This window comes from Uloborus diversus, chromosome 6, assembly GCF_026930045.1.
Source record: "Uloborus diversus isolate 005 chromosome 6, Udiv.v.3.1, whole genome shotgun sequence".
Lineage (NCBI taxonomy): Eukaryota > Metazoa > Arthropoda > Arachnida > Araneae > Uloboridae > Uloborus > Uloborus diversus.
Window position 1 is genome coordinate 65,264,260 of NC_072736.1, and position 20,748 is coordinate 65,285,007.

At 33.4% G+C, this 20,748-nt stretch overlaps 2 protein-coding genes across 2 annotated transcripts in view; one reads left to right on the top strand and one right to left on the bottom strand.

Moving 5' to 3' along the window:
• Positions 1 to 8,439, top strand: part of LOC129224513 (actin remodeling regulator NHS-like) — a 139,070-nt gene extending 130,631 nt beyond the window's left edge. The window contains exon 6 of the mRNA XM_054858977.1: positions 3,656 to 8,439. Within this exon, the coding sequence (XP_054714952.1) occupies positions 3,656 to 6,908 (3,253 nt within the window). The 3' untranslated portion in view covers positions 6,909 to 8,439. The remainder of the gene's footprint in view (positions 1 to 3,655) is intronic.
• Positions 8,440 to 10,861: 2,422 nt separating this feature from the next.
• Positions 10,862 to 20,748, bottom strand: part of LOC129224791 (uncharacterized) — a 226,383-nt gene continuing 216,496 nt past the window's right edge. The window contains exon 14 of the mRNA XM_054859340.1: positions 10,862 to 11,828. Within this exon, the coding sequence (XP_054715315.1) occupies positions 11,686 to 11,828 (143 nt within the window). The 3' untranslated portion in view covers positions 10,862 to 11,685. The remainder of the gene's footprint in view (positions 11,829 to 20,748) is intronic.

Genomic DNA, 20,748 nt, shown 5'->3' on the forward strand with positions numbered 1-20,748 from the left:
AAGGATTCATGTTTCAAGCACTATACCCGCATCAGACTTAACTCAATTTTCAGTCTATTGGCTAAAGAAGGATTCATGTTTCAAGGCGTTGACAAATGCGTATATTTTATCTATTTTCAATAGTTGATACTGTTTAAATTTAGTTTTTTTTCTGCACGTTATCTTTTGTAAAATAACAACTCTTTTGTGTCGTATTATGTTTTAGTGTATTAGTGCATAGCTTTTATGCATTGTTTTGTCTACTTGATTACATATATTGATGTTAAATTACCAGAGTTTCTGTCAATAGCAAATCAAAATTGTAACTGATAATAACAGGTAAATTAACCTAAAAGTGCTGGCTCATTAGACACATTCACAAGGCCCTTTCATAACCAGCATATTCCAACTCTTAATTGGGAAACAGGGGTTGGCGAATTTCCATGCTCATGAAAAGTAGTGGTGTCTCAGAAAGCAGTTTTACCCAGTATCATAAACAAGTTTGCAAACTATGGCAAGCAGATATAAATTTTACCAAATGAAAGAAAAATAAAACGGAATGCAGTGATGCGCAGGTTCTAAACAGGTTATAATAGCTCCATATTAGTGCAGCAATTTAGACATGGTGGAGGTCCTTTTTTATACCTGCTCTCCTATGTTTTTTCTTCATAATTAATCCTGAACTCTCTTCCTCTAATGCAGGGGTTCCCAACCTGTGGGTCACGACCCCCAAGCAAGTCGCAAAGCATTTTTAAGGGGGTCGTGACATTATCCCTAAATTTGAATATTTTCAGTGCATAGTTTAAAAATTAAAATACAAAGAGAAAAAATAGTATAATTTTAGAGCAGCATCAATACTTGAACACAGTTGCGAATCCAAGGAGGTGCTATGGGGTTGCACCCCCTCCCCCCAATACCAGAAACCAGAGTACCTGATCCCCCAACGTTTTCTAAGATTATCTCACATTTTTGTTTAGAGACTTAAATCCCTTCAAATTCCCTTACAAAATTCCCAAATTAACCTCCCCTATAACATAATCTAAAATTTTGTTTTTAGAACTTTAATTTTGAATAATTTCGATGAAGGATTCTCTAAAGTCTAAACCCCAATCCTTATCCTGAAAGACGTGTTGTAAAAGCGACAGAGGATTTAATTTTGTAAATTAAATCTCCTTTTAATTTTGTTTAGGATTTAATTTTGTAAATATTTCTGAAATAGATCCGAACCCCATTCCATCCTCTAACTTCATCAAAATTAGCCAAGAAATGCGTTTTTAGGATTTTAATTTCGAAAAAATTTAGAGGAGTGCCTGTCTGTTCCCTTTACATAATCAAAGATGGCATAAATTTTGATTTTTAGGACGTAAATTTAAAAAAGAACTCTGATTGAGTTTCCGAACATTTCGCCTAGTCTTTAAAGATTGTCGTCTATTCAGTTTTTGGATTTAAATTTCCAAAAAGTTAAATCCAAAAACAGATGTGGGAGGAGAGAGGAGTGGGAGTACCCCCACTCCTCTCTCCTCCCACATCATTAAAACTCTTCTAAAATTCTGTTTTTGGAACTTCAATTCCGAAAAAATGCTGGGGGAGAGACTCAGAGTCCAAACCTTTTTCCTAATGTTTATAAAAATGGCTTGTAATAGCGTTTTTAGAACTTCAAACTCGAAAATTCTCCTGGTGGCTTTCCCGAACCCCTTCTCTTCCTTAAACTTCATCAAAGATGGTCTACAACTAAGCTTATTTAGGACATATCCTTTTCATTTTCAAAAAATTAGAGAGCATCCCCAATCCTCCGCTCCCTCTCCTATCATTAAATATTGTCTAAAACTTCCTTTTTATAACTTCAATTTCAAGAATTTAAAAATTCTTGAAAAATTCTTGTATTTTAAAAGCAGTCTTTGAGTTTGAACCATTCATAAAAGTCTCTGAACATCTCCTCCTCCTAACATTACCAGTTGTTGTGCAAACTGTAATTTTAGAACTATAATTTCGAACCTTTCCCAATTGAGGACCTTCCAGAATGTTACACTTACGACAGTAGGTTCATATGGTTAATTCTCTTTCTCCGCTCATAATGAAATTCTCCTAATTTGATTGCACGTATGCTAATAATGAACCCCCTCTCCCTTCCAAGCAGAGATCTTTACTCTCCTCCCTCTCTTTCTCTGTTGCTATACATACGTTTGATAAAATAGAGTTCCTGACTAACCCTCTCCCCCCATGTTTTGATATCTTGACGACCTTGTTAAAAAATATTGCTTTCATTCACTAAAATGAAAGTTAGAGACACTAAGACAATATAAGATTTTATGGCTTCAGCTTCTCCGAAAACAAAAATTGTGCTTTCCCCAGGATGCTCTGCATGCTTCAAACTTGAACTATTCACAAAAGTTCTTTAACCCCTCATCCTCAAAACATCACCAGAGATCTTGTAAACTGCACAATTTTAGGACTGCATTTTTGAACATTTTCTGGGGCCGAACCCTCGCAAATACTGAACTTACGACTGTAGATTCATATTGTTAACTCTCTTTCTCCGCTTATATAAGGCAATTTCTTTAATTTGATTGTTCATATGCTAGTAATGACCCCCCCCCCCCCCCCCCCCCGTCCGAAAATATGGACTCTTACTCTCTCTTGCTATATACTATGTGCTTGAAAATAATTGAGTGGCTGCCAAACACCATTCGCCCTATTTTTGGACCTAGCAACAGCCATATTAAAAGAAAATGCTTTTGTTCACTTCAGTGAAAGTTAGAGACACTAAAACAAAAGGATTTTTTATGACCTGATCTTCTCCGGAAAGGACATGTAAGGGGTCGCAGGTTGTTTAATTGGTGAAAAAGGAGTCGCTACTTGAAAAAGGTTGGGAACCACTGTTCTAATGTGACCAAACAGCTTAAAATAGCATTTCTATGGTTTCAATTTTGAAAAATTTTAGAGCAAATATGATTTTTCAAAACTTTTACCCTGCCAGAACTTCAGCCTTTTTACGCCCACGGGAACGGCATAACGCCTTTTTATCTTTTTGAAGAGGTCGATCAATGACATTAATGTTCATAATTTGTGAGATTGTACAAAGTTTTGAGTCTACCAATAATATCCTTAAGATATCTAATCTTAAAGGAATGTCTCAGTCTAGGGGAAGACAAATGTGGCGTAACTGATGCCTAAATATTAAAATTTGTTTTGGCATTTAAAGTGCTTGTATATATAGGTGAATTTTTATGAGCTTATTCTGCCAAGGGAAGGTAAAGTGCAGTATCTGCAAATTATTATTTTTTTTTTTTTACCTTTTTGTCATCTATTGTACTTAAAATTTATTGTACAAGACTGCTGGCATTTGGTTTCTGCTGAAAGCTGAAAAAAAAAAAGCAATACCCCCCCCCCCCCTTGATTCTTGTAGACTAAAATAATATTTTTAAATATGTGTACAAGAATCCCCCCCCCCCCCCCTTGATTCTTGTAGACATATTTAAAAATGTTGGTTTTAGCCTCCGAGGAATTGTTTGTATAGCTTTAAGTCTTGTGCCCTCTGCCTGATTAACTGGAGTGGCAAGGAAAAAATTAACAAAAGTTAAATTCAATATTAATTTTATATAAGGGGGATATTAATGAGTTTAGATGATCTACGCATTATGTGCTATCTTTAACAGTTGCTTCATTTTACTTTCAGATCACGAGATGACATTCTAGTTGTGCAATCACTATCTAATTCTCCATCAAAAAAGAAAAAATTTGGAACCCTAAATTTTCCATGGTCAGGGGATTCTGGAACCAATAGACACTCAAATACACCCACTCCAGATTTCACATCTCATGGCTCATTCAGTACACCTGTCATTCGATCTCCATACGCTGGCCGTCGTGGAGTGAGCGATGATGGAGACTCATCTGTCTATTCTGTAGATACCGATGGATACTACACCTCCATGCACACTGACAGTGGATTGTGGTGCAATCCATTGTCGAGTCAAAAACCTGATGGCACTGCTGATGCTGTGGGTTTTAGACAAAGACAGGAGTCACAGAGTTCCGTCAGTACCATTGGCAATAGTAGTATAAACAGCTATCTTTCGAAAGAAGCAACTGAATGTTCGTCAAACAGCGGAAGCCTCAAAAGACAGCCAGGTCCACCACCCCCACCTAGAGTTTCAAGTTGTAGGCTAGGTGCAGACACTTCCCGGAAAGAGGAAGTTTTGAAAACGGACCAAGACTTTGAGGATAGTGATAAATCTTCTTCCCCTCATCCACAAAATGGGTCTGCATCAGAGTCTGAGCATGAAGTTAGAGATCGAATTCGTCTCAAAACAACCATCTCGGCTCAACGTTATCCATCCATGTGCGCCGTTTCACCTGAAACAAGTGACGATGAGATTGCTGAATTGAGAAACAAAACTCTCAAATCGAATAATGTGAATGTTATTGTTGCAGAAATACACAGGGAAGACAAAGCCAATGACGATATTAAAGAGACTGATGAAGAAAATACTGGAACTTTCAGAAGAATTAATAAGACTGAAGAACAAAAAATAGCTTCTGTGCATGATTTAAATAAAAATCAAATGAAATCTTTTAATTTTCCTCCTTCAATCAATATGTACAGAAGTGAAACACCTTTACCATCCAGTTTTTCTACTAACATCCCTAAAACTATTGCTACTTCAACTCCAAGGTCAGGAGTAATTGTTTCATCTTTCTCCCCCGACTTTAGTGACACCTGCTCGGTAGCTCGAACAGACAGCTCTGACGGCAAGAGTAATTGTAGTGAATTTGACGATGTTTTTAGTGATGACATAATCGTAACAGAAAAACCATCATCATCTCATTCAGACAAATCTTTAATTCCTTTAAAATATGCACAACGCATCACAGTTACACCAATTTCCAGAAGTGATTCATCAAGTAGTGTTACTGGAACTATCAAAAGAACTCCTCTTAAGCAATCAAGTATTTCTCACTCTGTTGGTTCAAATCTAAAGACTGATAAACCAAATATCAAAACACCTGATAAGACTGATAATGTGACATCTTATGTTTCCTTCAAAGCTCCAGATTCTCCTATATCATCTGTTCCTATTTTTAATAAGGGAAGCATAGGAAGACTTCCTAGCAGTCCTACAAGTTCCTTACCACGTTCAATTGCAAGGGTTACATTAGATCCTACAGGACAAGTTGTGTACTCTTCCAATTCGTTAGGAAGATCGGTGAGTGGAAGCAACAAAGTTAATAACAATGAGAGAACATTTGCAACCTTGCCATTGTGTCAAAATCGTGGCGATTTACAATCGATCAAGCCTTTGCAAGATGTTCAAAGAACATCTGGGATGAATACTAAAGAAACAATTAACATTACCAATAACCTCCAAAATTGTTCAAATTCACCTCCAGTTAGTCCATCAACATCACCATCATTTGTTCATCCCGCTGCGCAGAATCAACCATTTTCATCTTTCAAATCTCATCCAAGAAATCAAGATTTTAACTTCAGGCCTTCAAGAGGAGGCCGATTTTGCCGGTCATATTTCCCATCGCATCTGATCTCGCCTCCCTCTTCATCAGTGTGCAGGAATGAGCAACAATCATCAAATAGATCACCAGCTGACAGCAATTTTCAACCAAAGTTCCAGTCACCGATCAACTCCCCTACAAATTGTTCCGCTCCAAACTTGATGTCCAATCCTCATCAGAGCTACAGCTACAATTCCGCTCAGCAGAATTATTATTCAAGAAGTCCTCAAATTTCTACTGTTAATCAATCAATTACAAATTCTGCAAGTCATATAAACTATGTGCCAAACCCTCGTATACAAATGACTGTCACTGCCAAACAGTTTCCTTCCAACTCAAATGCAAATATATGGCCTGGTAGAATATCGTCTTATTCTAGTGATTCATCAATTTCAAAATTTTCTCCACCTGTTTCAACCACACTCTGTGATGTCTCTAGTACTCCAAAAACGAATACTCAGGGATTTGGTAAATCATTAAGACCTCCAGATTTAATACCTTCAAGCGAATCACCTCCATCTACATTAGACATTACTTCACCAGCTAGCATTCAGAAAGACTTTTTAATTTCAAACAACCAAAATCAAACTTGCAGTGATAAATCAGTTACTTCTCTAGATAAATCCAATCAACCTTACAGTCCAAGCAGGAGCATTAAATCCATGTCAGCTACTGAACTGTTCGCTATAATTCATAGTTCTAAAAAGAAACACAATATAAAATCTGAATCAGAATTATCAATGTCTCCCCTGTCTTCTAGATCAGTTTCACCGGCATTAAGTCAAAGTTCTTCATCAAAATTACAACCTATAGAGACAGGAATTTTATCCAGGCGAAGTGATGCCAATCTAGATAGGTCAAAATGGTGCAATAGTATGCCTTCCAATCTTAGCAAAAGACAATTGTTTCAAGATAAACTTGGTACAACTAAACCAACTAGCATGCATGATTTCAAAATGCTTCTTTTACAGACTAGAACTGGAAGTCATGAAAGTAGTCCTCGTCCATCTGCAGCAGAGTTGCTTAAAGTTTCTCCACCCAAAACTTCTCAAAATTCACCAATTTTGAAAAGTTTTGGTGGTCCAACTGGTTCACCAAGTCACAGCTTCAAACTGCAACAACAAAATTCATGTGTAAAGTCTCCTACTAATTATAATTTGAACACTAATTACTCACCTGGGCATGGTACTATTCCAATAAAAAGGAATATGAGGACTAGATCTCCTTATCTAACTCGCTATGATTCAGCGTATCCTCCAATTCTAGAAGATTGCTCAGAGGAAATGGAATCAATTTGTGAAGATAAGTGCCTTATGCCTAATTCTTTACCGAATAAAGGACAACTACATAGCAGAAACACTGAAATAATTCCAAGATGTACAACTCCGGTAGCTAAAGCTACAAGTACTTGGGTTTAGCAATCAACTTGGGGATTTAAAAAAAAAAAAAAAATACTATCATTTGTAAAAATATAATTTTAAAAGTGCAAGAATCTGATATTTGCAATTTCAAAAATGTTGTAAATTTAATATGTCTATGTACACTGTATTTTTCAAATGAATTGGAAAGAGCATAACCTATAATGTTGTATCACACATTGTAGGAAATTTTTAAATAATTATAGGAAAAAAAAACAGATGTATTAATGTTTTTGTAGCATGCAACATTTTATTTATAACAAATATTTCGAAAGATAACAATCCTGTTTACAAAAGTTGAAGAGCTTTATAGTAGAGTATTAAGACTGAATGCCCTATAGTAGTACTATATTGCACAGTGAAACACTATTTTTTCAAACTATTTCATCTTAGTGTTGTGTACGACAACATAGCTTTAACAAAAGCTTTATGTAAATGGCATTTTCCAATTACTGAAATTCTTAAATGCTTCTATTATAATTTAAGGTTTACCTAAAAAGCAGATAATTCCTGGATGCAAGAGGGTTGAGAGTGTTCACAATGGGAGTTCAGTCAAAGGCCATTCCAGAAGTTTCATTAGCGTGGTTCAACTAATAAGCAGTCAATCTTCCAAGTTCTGTCTTCAAGTGCCCACATTAGCCTAAATTGCTCTGATGTATAGCATGCTTTTTTAAACCTAAAATTTCTCAGAAACATTCCTCCATTAAAAAATAAAATTCAATTTTGAAAATAATTTGACAAGAATACAAACAATATTGTTTACATTGTCTTTGAAAATGTTTTTTATTAAGCATCACATGTTGCTCTTCTAGCATCTGGCTTAAAGAAAGCTCTTGGGAAAGCTCATCTTAATTGGGATTTAATAAATTAATAAGGGCCAGCCTAGCTGGATCAGATGCAGTTTCCTGTTATCAATTATGTATTTGTGTTTACTTATTAATAAAAGATTCCCCCCCCCCCCCAGGAAGTTTCCGCAGAAACATGCTTTAATTCCTTTACAGCTGTCGATAAAGATACTTCCCTCACAAGTTTTAATAACCTGCAAATACTATCCTTGAAAAAGGTAAATAACTTTTTTGTAAATTATATTAGTAGGATTAAATTTGTAATAAAATAATTTATTTAAAATTTCCATGATCCATCTTTTTATAAATTTCATATTAGTTGTTTAAGAAGATTCATAAACTGCTTTATTATATTCATATTATGTATATGAGTGTTTTTTCTACAAAATAAACACATGAGAGAAATATTTTCAATGTCAAGACCATATAGCAATTAACTGAGTTACCTACTTACGGGGGGGGGGGGGGGGGAATTTGCCTTGCTATTTATAGTTTGTACAAAAAGCTGAGTTGAAATGTTTTCAAGCCCAACAGAACTCAATATAGATAAAATAAAACTAAATAGGAAATTTATATTTCAATATGAGGTATATTTTCATACGGTTTCATGTCGGCTAATTGATTTTATCTGCATGTGTCAACACATGACTAGGGGGCTCTGCCCCTGCTCGCCAACCCCTTAAAATGACTTAAAATACAAAAATCTGATAAAACCCAACTAAGAACACTATCATTTTGTTAAATTCAATCACCTGAAATACTGCACGTTTCACAGATTCGTTACAAGAAGCAATTAAAATCAACTCTGACTTAGGTGTTCATGTAATAAGTCATAAGGGAAATGTTTTTATATATAGAAAACTTGTTTCTTGATTTTAGAAAATGTTTGCTTTTACGGGGAAGAATTCTTTTGGGTTTTGTTTTAATTGTAAATAGTGTAAATATTACTAAGTCGGGAACAAAAAAATAAACGATTTCAAATACTTTCTATAGATGATTTTAAGACTGAAGAGGCTAGTCACCAAAGCAATTTAGCTTTTTGCATGGAATATTTTCATTTACAATGTTTGATGTTGAAATTATAATTGCATTTACAAGAAATTAACTTCAGTTTTCTTTGCATGGGTTTGAAGGACTGTTTTTAGATTTTATTTTTTAAACCACGTCCTGCACCAGCAAAAAATGATGTATGTGACTCTTAAAATTGCATTTTCCTGAGAGCTAGATAAAAAAATTTCACACAAGAAACTCGGTTTAAAACCTGTCTTGATTGCTTGTGCGGTTTTGATTTTGAATGAAATTGTATGAATATTTAAAATATTTTTTTGTACCGAATTAAAATTCAATTAATAATACAGCAATATTTAAAGAGAAACTTGTATGCTTTGATTTTTACTGCATGTCTGATTTCTTCAATTTTATACATTTGTAAATAGATTTGTGCATGTTTTGTTAGAAGCATGGAACATAATTGTAGATTCTGTAACATTAGTCTGAAATATGGATCAAAAGTCTGATTGTATAGCCATAGATCCTTTTAAAGGAGCATTTAACAATGATTCTTAGTTGCATTGTGAATTGCATTTTATTTTTTGTCACACATTCCACATATTTATTGTGCCTAATAAAATTATTCACAAAAAGAAGGGAAAAAGTGTTTTTTTTTTTTAAATTATATGTGTGTCATTGTTAAATACTTAGATCACAATGTAGCACATTTAAAAGCAATTTATTGTATCATAACTTAATTTTTTAATTGCAGATAATTACAGTAATTAAGTATTAAATATTACAAAAATATTTCATGATGAGTGATGAGGTAAATATCAAGCATTATAAAATACATTTGATGGCATTATGCTCACAGATACAAATACATTTTACCGAATTAAGTAATACAGATTTTCAATAAAAATACAAGTATAATATGAATGACGAATGTTACATATTTGACTTAGATCACTAGTCCTTCATTAAAACATTTAGATTTATAAATAAGCTTTTCACAAGCATAAATACAAAAATGGAATTCAGTTGAGTAAATATCATACAAATGAAATGAATTTTACAAAAAATGTAAAATGAAATGAATTTCAGATGGAAATAATACATTAATAGAAAAATGGACGGATTACTACATATGCAAATGAATGTTAAAATTTTAGGCCACATTTTTGCATTTCATTTTGCATTGTAAATATGGAATTCATAAACAGTTATGTACAAAAGTTGAAAATATACAAGAAGAAGCAAATTCAAAATATAATTTTCACAAATATTCACAAAATAATTTGCTCTACAAAATACAGCAAATTGATAAAAAATCTTTTATAAAATGGCAGAATATTTTTTATGATATATAAGTAAAACGTTTTAAATTTTGTAGTAAAATGTAAAGTTTTTTTTTTTTTTTAAAGCATAGGGATCATACCTGCCAAGCCAATATCCCCCCTTCCCTACAGGTTTCAAAGAGAAGACATTCTTCCTTTTATCAGCATTTTACCAGAGTTAAAATCAATTCAATTGTAAATAATTGTGTAAAATGTAATACACACTGCTAAAGGATCAAGTATTCTTCCTTACTAACATTGACAATCGTAAATAACTTTAGTGAAATGTTTTAACTACTTGACCACTGATCAAAAACTAAATCCTCAGAGAAAAAAAATTGGAACATAAAGCATTCATAGTTAAAAAACATTTATAAGAAATTTTTGAAATGTTTGTAGTGCAATACATATTTTGTACCTTAATTTTAAAAGTACATCAAATTTTAAAATCAAATTGTAAATCCATTCTGATTAATAAAACAGGCATTTAAAATAATAATATGAATTATTATCAATTAAATGAAATCAAATTTTGTAAGTAAGGAATTATAAATTTTAAATGTCAAAAATCTAGTCAAAATATAAAATAAGTTCACATCATCAACAGTGAGAAGCTAGAAGAGACTTTTAATGATTATGTAAAATTGGAAAGAAAAAAAAATCTAGTCAAAATATAAAATAAGTTCACATCACCAACAGTGAGAAGCTAGAATAGACTTTTAATGATTATGTAGATTATGTAAAATTGGAAAAAAAAAAAAAAAATAGGACTCCAAAACGTATTATTGTGTCCTTTGTACAGCAATTGAAAATGGTGAAATACTCTTCAAATTCACAAATCACCAAAAAAAAATTAATAAATAAAAATAATAACAGAGGAATAGTTAACTATTTCCATAAAACGTTTTATAACACAATTTACGCAAAAACAAAGCTAACACACTACGGAAGATCAGCATTTTCTAAAGGGGAATGGAATAAGGTTTTTTATGTGTGTATTGAATAGTGTGTCTAGCATCATTTGTACATTTAAAATGCTTAAATGATAAATTTCTTAAAATATATTTAAACTACTCGAAACTAAATAAATAATGTGACAGGAAAATTAAAATGATCATATAAAAATAACTTGAGAAAGTTCCTAAGTTATGAATTAACACTGATTAGCGCAACTAGCTTAAAACATTTCTTTAAAAAAAAAGAAAAAAGAACGAAGCAAAAGCTAACTGGAAGTGTCGTTTTTACGTCAATTAATCTTATCAAAATAAGAGGCATTAACTAGGTTTAGTCCCTAGGCAACTCAAATTAAATCAAATTATACTTTCTTGCTTCAAAAATCTTTCAAAGGCATTTTTATTGCCTTAAATGAATAAAATGATAACATTTAGTTTACTTTTGAAACTTCAGCATTGGAAAAAAAAGTAGTTCAGTAGAAAAAATGCTTTGATTTCACACAAATAAGATAACTTTTCATAAGCTCTGTAGGTCTCAACTTATTTTCATGGGGAAGAAAAATGAAACACTTTTCAAGCATAGTTAGTACATGCTGAAGAGCACCATTATGAAAGATTGACCCTGATTTATAAAAAAATAGATTATCCTTCAACTGTGTCGAAATTGCATAGTTGGACGGAGAGGAAGACAGCCATCAACCCACATATTTGGACTCTCAAGCATGGCATTCCATAATGAAGATTCATCTCTGCGAGCATCCATCCAATCAACAGAAACTCCATGGTACAAACCTGTTAAAATTTAATATTGAAATTAGTAATTTTTAGAATGCAACACACCAATAAAGCAGCAAATGTTAAACTTAAGTCCAGAGTGTTGCAGTCAAACCTCGTAAAAATGAGCTCAACAGGGGTCTGGCCAGAGGATATTTTGGGTCTGTTAACGGACCCTTCACAAAAATCAGATCAACAAAACGGACCTTTCACAAAAATCGGATCAACCAAAACGGACCCTTCACAAAATTCTGATAAACAAAAACAGATCTTTCACAAATTGTTTATTGAAAGAGCAAATCTGAAAGCAAAATAACGCCGATAATTTTTGGAACACTTTTTAAAGTCAAATTAGAAGGATCAACTTATACAAAATCTGCTAATTTTACAAAGAAAAAAAAAGCACTCTTGTGATGCTCCTGCGAGAGATAAATAATTGCTACTGCCAAATAAATATAATGCTTGTTGTTTCTTTCTTGGAAAGATATTAACAGCTGAAAATAAGTTTGGTTTTAAATAATTTTGTTTGTTTTATCACAGTTAATTAGCAATGGTGTTGTTGTAAACTTTTCTGAAAAGGCGTTGGTAAACACTTTTCTCCCTGCTCATGATTTAATAAACAGTAATAATATATATCAACGAAATGAACTTAGAGCTACAAAGGGATAGTAAAGGTGGGGGAAAAACCTTTATAATGACTTGATTAGAAAATATTCTCATCATTTTACCAGCTTGTCAATATTTGCGTTTTTATGGTGCGGTGCGATGTTTAACTGTTATTTTGGGAGAAAATTATATGGGTTTGATTTTTCAATGCTAACACAAGAATGATTAACTTTAAATAAACTCTTTTACTTATCGTTTTTTCCCCTTTAGATATCTACAGTTTGAAGAATGCAATCATTTAACACAGGGGTGCCCATCCCCCCAAGCTCAATGGCGCAAATCCCCCCCCCCCCAAAATTTTCGCTTTCGAATTGGGTTAAACATAACAATTTTTAGAGTGTGTAATTTCCAGCCAAATTCACAGAGGGGGGGGGGGGGGGGGTAGGTCAACAAATACCATTTGAACTGAAACGTTCTTGGATTGTTGACCCGTCTTGCCTTCCATAATTTTAAAACATGGACCTTGAGTAAACAAGTTTTTGCTATCCCTGAATTTTGCTACACCTTTTTTTTTTTTTTTTTCAAACAGGGACAATTTTCCACAGGGTTTTTTTTCAATTACAGGGACAACTTTCTGGCTTGGGATGGAGTCATTACTAGATGTATATAACATGAACCGTGAAACGGAAATTTATTGTCAATTATAGATAGGGGGTCCGGGGAGTTTCTCTCCCGGAAATTTTTCGAAATTGCAATTTTAAAACCACAATTCTACACGATCTCTGGTGATGTTAGAAAAATAAAAGGTTTGGTGGCCCCATCTCGGTAATTTTTCAATATTGAAACTTTAAAAGCGCAATTGTAAATAGTCTACCGTTGTGTTGAGGACTTTCCTTTCAAAATTATAGTTCTAAAAATGCAGTTTTAGACTATCTGTGGTAATGTTTAGGAAAGAAAAGATCCTAGGGCCCTGGAAAATTTTCAAAATTAAAGTCCTAAAAACGCTATCTATGGTTGGAGGACAAGCAGTTTTCTGAAATTGAAGTTCAATTGTAGCCGACCTTTGTGCCGTTAAGAAAAAGAGTTTTCGGAAGCTCTCCCGGAATTTTCTCGATATTGAAGCCCAAAAAACCAAATTTAAGACGTCTTTTTAATAATTTTGACAAGAGTGGGGAGAGGGAGAGGGGTGCTCCACTTAAATTTCTGAACTTGTAGCTTTAGAAATGCAGTTTTGATATATCTTGATAATGTTAGTGGAAGGTAAATTTCAGTGCCATTCCCACGGCAATTTTTTGAAATTGATATTTCAAAAACGCAATTCTAGGCTTGTCTTTGATCATGTTAAGGAAAGAAGGGGGAATCAGGAGCTCTCTCCTATAAATTTATCAAAATTGCATTACTAGAAATGCAGTTTTAGATGACTCTTGATAATAAAGAGGGTGTAATTCTGGCGTTTCAGTGATTGCACTCTCCTGGAAGTTTTCCAAAATTGAAGTCGCATAGCCAAAAAAGATAGATCACACATACCATGACAGATATTTTTCGGAAATTCTCAAAAATGGATTCAGCTATTCTGCACACATCGAAAATCTGAACTCGAGAATTTTAACAAATCAAATACCCTTCTATATAGATCAGATAAAGAAAAAAGTAAATATGATTTACGAAAATAATTTCAACACGTTAAGAATAGACTGTTCTGCTTCTATCAGTGAAAACCAAAATCACTGAAAGTTTTACTAAAAATCATCTAATGATAAATTGAAGCAATCAGTTTAAAAATGGTAGAGAAGATGGGAGTAAAGCAGGGTTGGCCGAATTGGACCCAATGGGTTTTTTTTTTTGAAAAAACCCATTTAAAAAAACCCATTATTTAGCTGACTTTTGGGTTTTTTAAAATTTTCTGAGAAGCTTTAAAAAATTAATTAAAATACTTTTACAATTTAAACTTCTTTTTTATTTGTTCTTCACCACAGACAATGAACATAAAAAATGACTTTTGAACTTTAATAGTATTTCTTAACTCTTAATAGGACTCGACCGATGGCATTTTTTGGCTGATGGGCCGATGCCGATTGTTGGCCGATTGTTCAAAGATGGCCGATTGTTTTCCTCCAAATTGCCGATGCCGTTGGCCGATGGCAAAAAAAAATCTAACAGAAATAAATTGCTAAGATTGTCAGGGATTTAAAGGAACATTTATTCATTTCACTTTACTTCCTTTCTACGAATAGGGGATTGTAATCACAAAAAAAAAAAAATAATAATAAAATCAGATTTCGACCGAAATTTCTATTTTACGATCACCCAATTTAAACTTCACAAGTTTTTCGGCATATCTGTACATGTATATGTACCTAAGAACATATAGATGACCGAAATATCCTCCTATGATATCTTCATGCGCATAAACTTGCGTCTCTCAAAAACGTTATGAAATAGTCAGTTGAAAACTCATACATACGTAAAATGATCTAAAAGTTCGAGGACAAACTGTATAACCTTACCGTGAATAGTTCACATTACCGAAGCACATTTATCTACAAAATAGTCACCTTGAACGACTATGCACTTCTGCAATGTTCGTATAGCTTTTAGAAGCACTCTTGGCAGCCATTTTTCGCAACCTCCTGTAAGGCCTCTTGCACTGCTGCTTTAACTTCATCGTGGGGATGAAGGCAACTTTCATGTTAAGGATGCACGGTTCGATTGGTCAATACTCTGATGTGACAAACAAATAACATAACGTTTCGTCGGACTTAGCTCCGTGTGACTTTTACCTGTTCCCAGCAAAAAAAAAAAAAAAAAAAACATTAAAATGTCTTCCAGGAGTGTTTCCAAAAGTTATATGAACATTGGCAGAAGTACATAGTCCCTCAAGGTGACCCTTTGAAGGTGGATGTTTCGGTAATGTGAACTACTCCTGGGCAAGGTTTTATACATCTTGTCCCCGAACATTTGGATCGTACTACGTACAATCTGTATAGGGTGTAGTTTTGCTTCTCCTTTTTTGACTGCTGTATGATAAAAGAAAAAAAGGAACAGCAAAAAAAAAAAAAGAAAGAAAGAAAGAAAGATAACCAATTGACTTTTTTTTAAAATTGAACACATAACTACGATTTCAGTAATAATGTATGGATTTAGGTACACTATACATAGTTGAAAAAATTAAATTATGTTGTTTAATCATTCAAAAAAAAAATGAAATTGTCAACAAATTACGTAATTAAAGTAGAAAGATTGCACGTAGACATTTTTTAGTCATCAAATTAAACAAAAAGGGTAATAGAGAAATTATAATATTAAATCATAATAGGAATATTTTTATACTTATTTAAAATTTATGAATAGAAAAGTTTGTATTTTTCATAAAAGCTGTAACAGTGACATAATTTTTTTTGCTGAAAAAAGAAATAGCCATGGAAAAAATGAGGTTCTTAATATGCAGCTACAATAAACAAACTCTATATTTATACCAAGTTAATAAAAGATAAAAGAATACATATACTACTTGATCTGATGTTTTCACACCTAATATTGAACAATTTGATTGTTTAATCTTTTGTGAAGCTCTATAAAAATGTTCTAATTAATTTTTTCAATTTAACAATAATTTTCTGAAGTTTAAAAAAATGCATAATGGAAAATCCTTGAAACTTTTCGATAACATATTATTAAAAATATGATGAAAATAAAAATAGTTTATTTGTTGATTTTATAAAAATACATAAAAATAGTAACTTACAATAGAAAAGACTCAATCGCTATAAATGATTCAAAATAGATAGCGCATTACGAAATATCGGTGAAACAGGTATGAGAAATACAACGCAAAACGACATTTCTTGAGCAAAATAAATTGCTAAATATTTAAGAAATTCTTGAAATGACGAGGGAGGAGGGGGGGGATCACCCTCTGATTTTGGAGAGACTCGCAACATTAAACATCGGCCCCACACACACAACTCCGGCCAGATTTTTTTAGTACAGAACCGCTACCACCAACGCGTCGGAAGGGTTTCTGAACCTACTACAACACTTCCGAAGAAAAAAATCAGAAGATTCTATGATTTCCAAATTATGTCACTATTCAAAACGTCTTTAATCAATTTCTTACATTAATGTTCAAAATTTTTCCTAAGTTTTTTAAAAAAAATTCTAATTTTATGAATGGTGTTAGTTTTAAAACAACTCGGAGTACAACTAGAGTTCAATTTCAGAAATAGGAGGAAGGGGAGGGGGGCACGCAAGTATTCTCGGAAATACAAAAAATACTCGTAAAAAATTGAGTTCAAAATACTCATAAGTATTGAGTGGAAAAACCCTTTTAAAGCTTGCACCCGAGTTTGTTTTGATGTGCAGTGGCGGTTTTAAAATACAGCAAATGTTGCAAATGCGCGAGAGGCCCCATAACCATAGGGGCACCATAGGAGTTACAATAATGCTGATGATAAATGTTTTACAACTTCCGTGATAGAAAAATAGGGCTCTGAAATGTATTTCGACTGGCCCCAAACTTGTAACTCCGCCGAAGCGATACAGAAAAGACTGCATTACTGTGATTCATATTACAAATATCGAAAATTAAACATTACCGTCGGTTCAACGGGAATCTAACAAAATGACACAAAAACGGTTTCACCATCTCACATTTGTTTCCAAGTTGGTCTCCAATCCAGCCAAAATATATTACCAAATGATCGCCTAGTCTGAGACGCTATATTAGTTTTGCATTGAAATAAGTAATTAATAGCCACAAAAAATGCGTAAATGGGCTTTTTAGAACACCTGATCGATAACAGAAAGGGAAGTGCACAACTGGAACGTACACAGACCCCCCATTCCATGCGAAATTTAACCTTCTACAGCTTACCATTTTTGAGTTATGACTTATGAGAGATACATACGTACATCCAGCCGCAAAAAAAAAAAAAAAAAAAAAAAAAAAAAACGCAATAATTAACTTGTTTGGTACCTGAATGCAGTATTTAAAACTCGTTCAGGGGTAACTAAAATAGAAATGCATACTGAAATTTAAGTAAACAATTTTATATAAAAACAATAACTCCCATTACTTAGTATTAAAAGTAAAACGGCAAAGGTCGTTTTTTGTGAAAACATTGGCCAATTCCATCGGCTTTTCGATGTTTTTAGGGCCGATAGGCTGATGTTTCCTGCAAGTTAGCATCGGCCGTCGATGCCGATGGCTAAATTGTTGAACCATCCGCGCCGATGCATCGGTCGAGTCCTATCTCTTAACGGCATTAAAAAAATACTTCAAAGATTTTTAAAAAATGTATTTAACTTTTTTCTTTAACTGGTCAATAAATAACTCAAATTATCTTGACCAAGTCCTGTTACATCTAATTTTCTCAATATTTGTAGATTTTAGAGGAAACTAATCTAGTTAAAAGGCTTTCATGTGAATTATTTTCTGCTAACCAACACGTCACAAATCTCGAATAAACACAAGGTATCTTTTTTAGAAATAAATCGATTTTTCAAATGGTCGACAGAAAACAGAACAGGTACACTATTTTCATTATCTTACGAAAAAGTTTACTATTTCTTACTCTGTACACAAAAATAGAAAAACAGACAACATAAAATTCAAAGAAATGTCTTGATTAAGCTGTAATTCAGTAAAAAGGGATTTAAACTACTTGAGGTTCTACAGTAGTTTTGCATAACAAAATGAAATACAATAAAGTAAAATGCAAAAAAGAAAAAAATGTAGTAATTAAAAACCAACAATAGATTTTATCACTCAAGAAGTAACTTTGCCTTAACTGTTGGTAATAATGAAAATTAAAAAATCTGAAACTTCACCATTCTTGGGTTTTTTGTCTTTTATACTTTTCTTCAGAAAACGCTGAATTTTAAGTAGTTTTCCAGCTTTTTTTACCCTAAGACAATTTTTGCACTTAGTCCATATACTTACGCTATAATATGCTACAAGTACCCCACATTTTCTCTAAAAAAAGACAAAAAACCCACATTTCTTTTAAAAAACACAACTTCAGTTGCGTTTTTTTTTTTGTGTTTTATTTAAAAAACCCCTGGGTCCATGGGCTTTTTTTTAAAAAAAACCCGGTTTTTGCCAACCCTGGAGTAACGTGAAATGAGAGAAAACTCTTCACAAGTTTAAGCTAGTTAATGAAGAAAATATATTAATTGTCGATTGTAGGGATTTCAAAACTAGTTCTTGACGGTTGTCAAGCTGCAAATGAATCAATGAAAGACTAGAGCATTCTGGTCAGAATTATTACAAACAATAAAACATTTTTGACCTCCCTCCCTCTCATCACCGTCACACGCATTCATCATGCAGAATTGTGCTACTTAAAGAAAATTTATAAGATATTGAAAAGAAATCTTCTGATCCAGCTTTGAAATGGACACCAACTCCATGCCGTCTGTGATGCTCCTTTCATTGAAAAAGAGACACAGTCATTAAATTTTGAAAAGAGTACCAGGGCCGTCGCTATTTCAAAAAATTGGCGTTGGGAACGCTTTTGGCAGCTCCTTAATTTTTTCAAATGCATGTTTGAATGTGCAGAGAGAGAGAAGATTTGGCTTCTGGTTTAGCAGGGATAGTCATATTACTAGACTTTAGAACTAGTAATATAAATAATCGTAAGGATAATATTCAGTCAGAATTAGGGGGTGTCGGAGGGCTACCTTCTTGCATTATTTCGCAATTTGAAGACATAAAAACGCAGTTTTAAACTATATTTTAAGTTTGGGAGGAAGGGGGAGAGGAGTTCAAGGATAGCGTCTCCCGATAATTTTTTCAAATTTAAGTTCCCAACACAATCGTTATATTTAATTATGTTCAGAAGAGGGGGTTCAGGGGCTCACCCTCGGGAATTTTCAAGACTGTTATTTGAAAAGCACAGCTTTAGACGATCTATGGTAATGTTAAGGGAGGCAGAGAGTCGGGGTCATCGTTCTATAATTTTTCAAAATGCAAACTTCAAACACACATCCCCAGTTGTGAATTATTTCTGATTATGATGCGTGATGGGGGGTCCGGGGGCTTTCCCCCGGGAAAAATTTGAAAATTGTAGATCGAAAAATGCAGCTTTAGATGATCAATGGTGATATTAAGGAGATGAGAGATGCGGTCCCCCCATCGAAATTTTTTTAAATTTTGAAGTCTTAAAAATGCGATTGTAGACTTTTTTTTTGAAAATTTAGTGCACCGCCAGTTTCTTGAAATCAAAGCTTCAAAACCGTGATTTAAGCCAACCTTCGATGAAAGGGGTGGGGGGAGTTTTGAAGGGGCTAGCGACCAGAAATGTTTTGTAATTGAAGCACTGAAAGCGAGATTTAAGACATTTTTTGATGATGTTGACGAGAGAGAGAGAGGGGCATTCTCTCGAAAAACATTTTGATCCGTAGAAACCGCAGTTTTAGAAGATTTTTGTTAATGTTAATGGGTGGAGAGATTCGAAGTCCTCCCCCAGAAAATTTTCAAAAGTGAAATTTAATTAAAGCAATCGTGGACGATTTATTAATACTGTTAGAGGAATAGAAGGTTTTGGAGATCTCTCCCCTGAAAAATTTTCTAAATTGAAGCCTTAAAAATGAAATTTTAGAGGATCTTCGGTAATATTTGGAGGACGACAGTTTCGGGACAACTCAGGGAGCTTTTTTTAAATTGAAGTCCAAAAGATGAAATTTAATCGACATTGAATGAGGATGAAAGATTGATTGAGAGGGCGTTTCTTGGAGGTTACATTCGGAGCACTCTCATGGTTTTTCGAAATTGCAGTCCTAAATACTCAGGTGTAGGCCATCTATAGGATGGGGTTTGAGAATATTTTTCCGGGATTTTTTCAAAACCTAAATTAAAAAAACTCACTTCCAAGCAGCTTTAGGGACGTAAAAAGATGGGTTTGGAGTTCCCCACTCTTCCTTTCAGTTTGGCTACTTCCCTCGTATCTTCATTGTCAATTTTAATTACTGATAAACATATTGTGGTAATATTTTCTTCCACTTTTCCTTCGCCAAACACAATTATTTGCTTGGATTTTCCATAATAAAACTATCAATTCCCCCCCCCCCCAATATTTTTGCTTTCTTGCAATATAAGCGTTTGTGGCCTTGGAAAAAGGACTTTTAATATTTTGAAAAGTTGTGGTAATTTTCTGCGATACCTTAGGTCTATATTCCACTTCATTTTATTTTAAATATGCCACCTGCATCTCTTGATTAAGCTGTGATTTACTTACGATTTTTACATTCAAAAATTTACAACTTTTGGTGTAAGTATTCATTACAATACATTGAATCTCTCTTTGCATTTGACTGTTATTTTTTCTCTCTC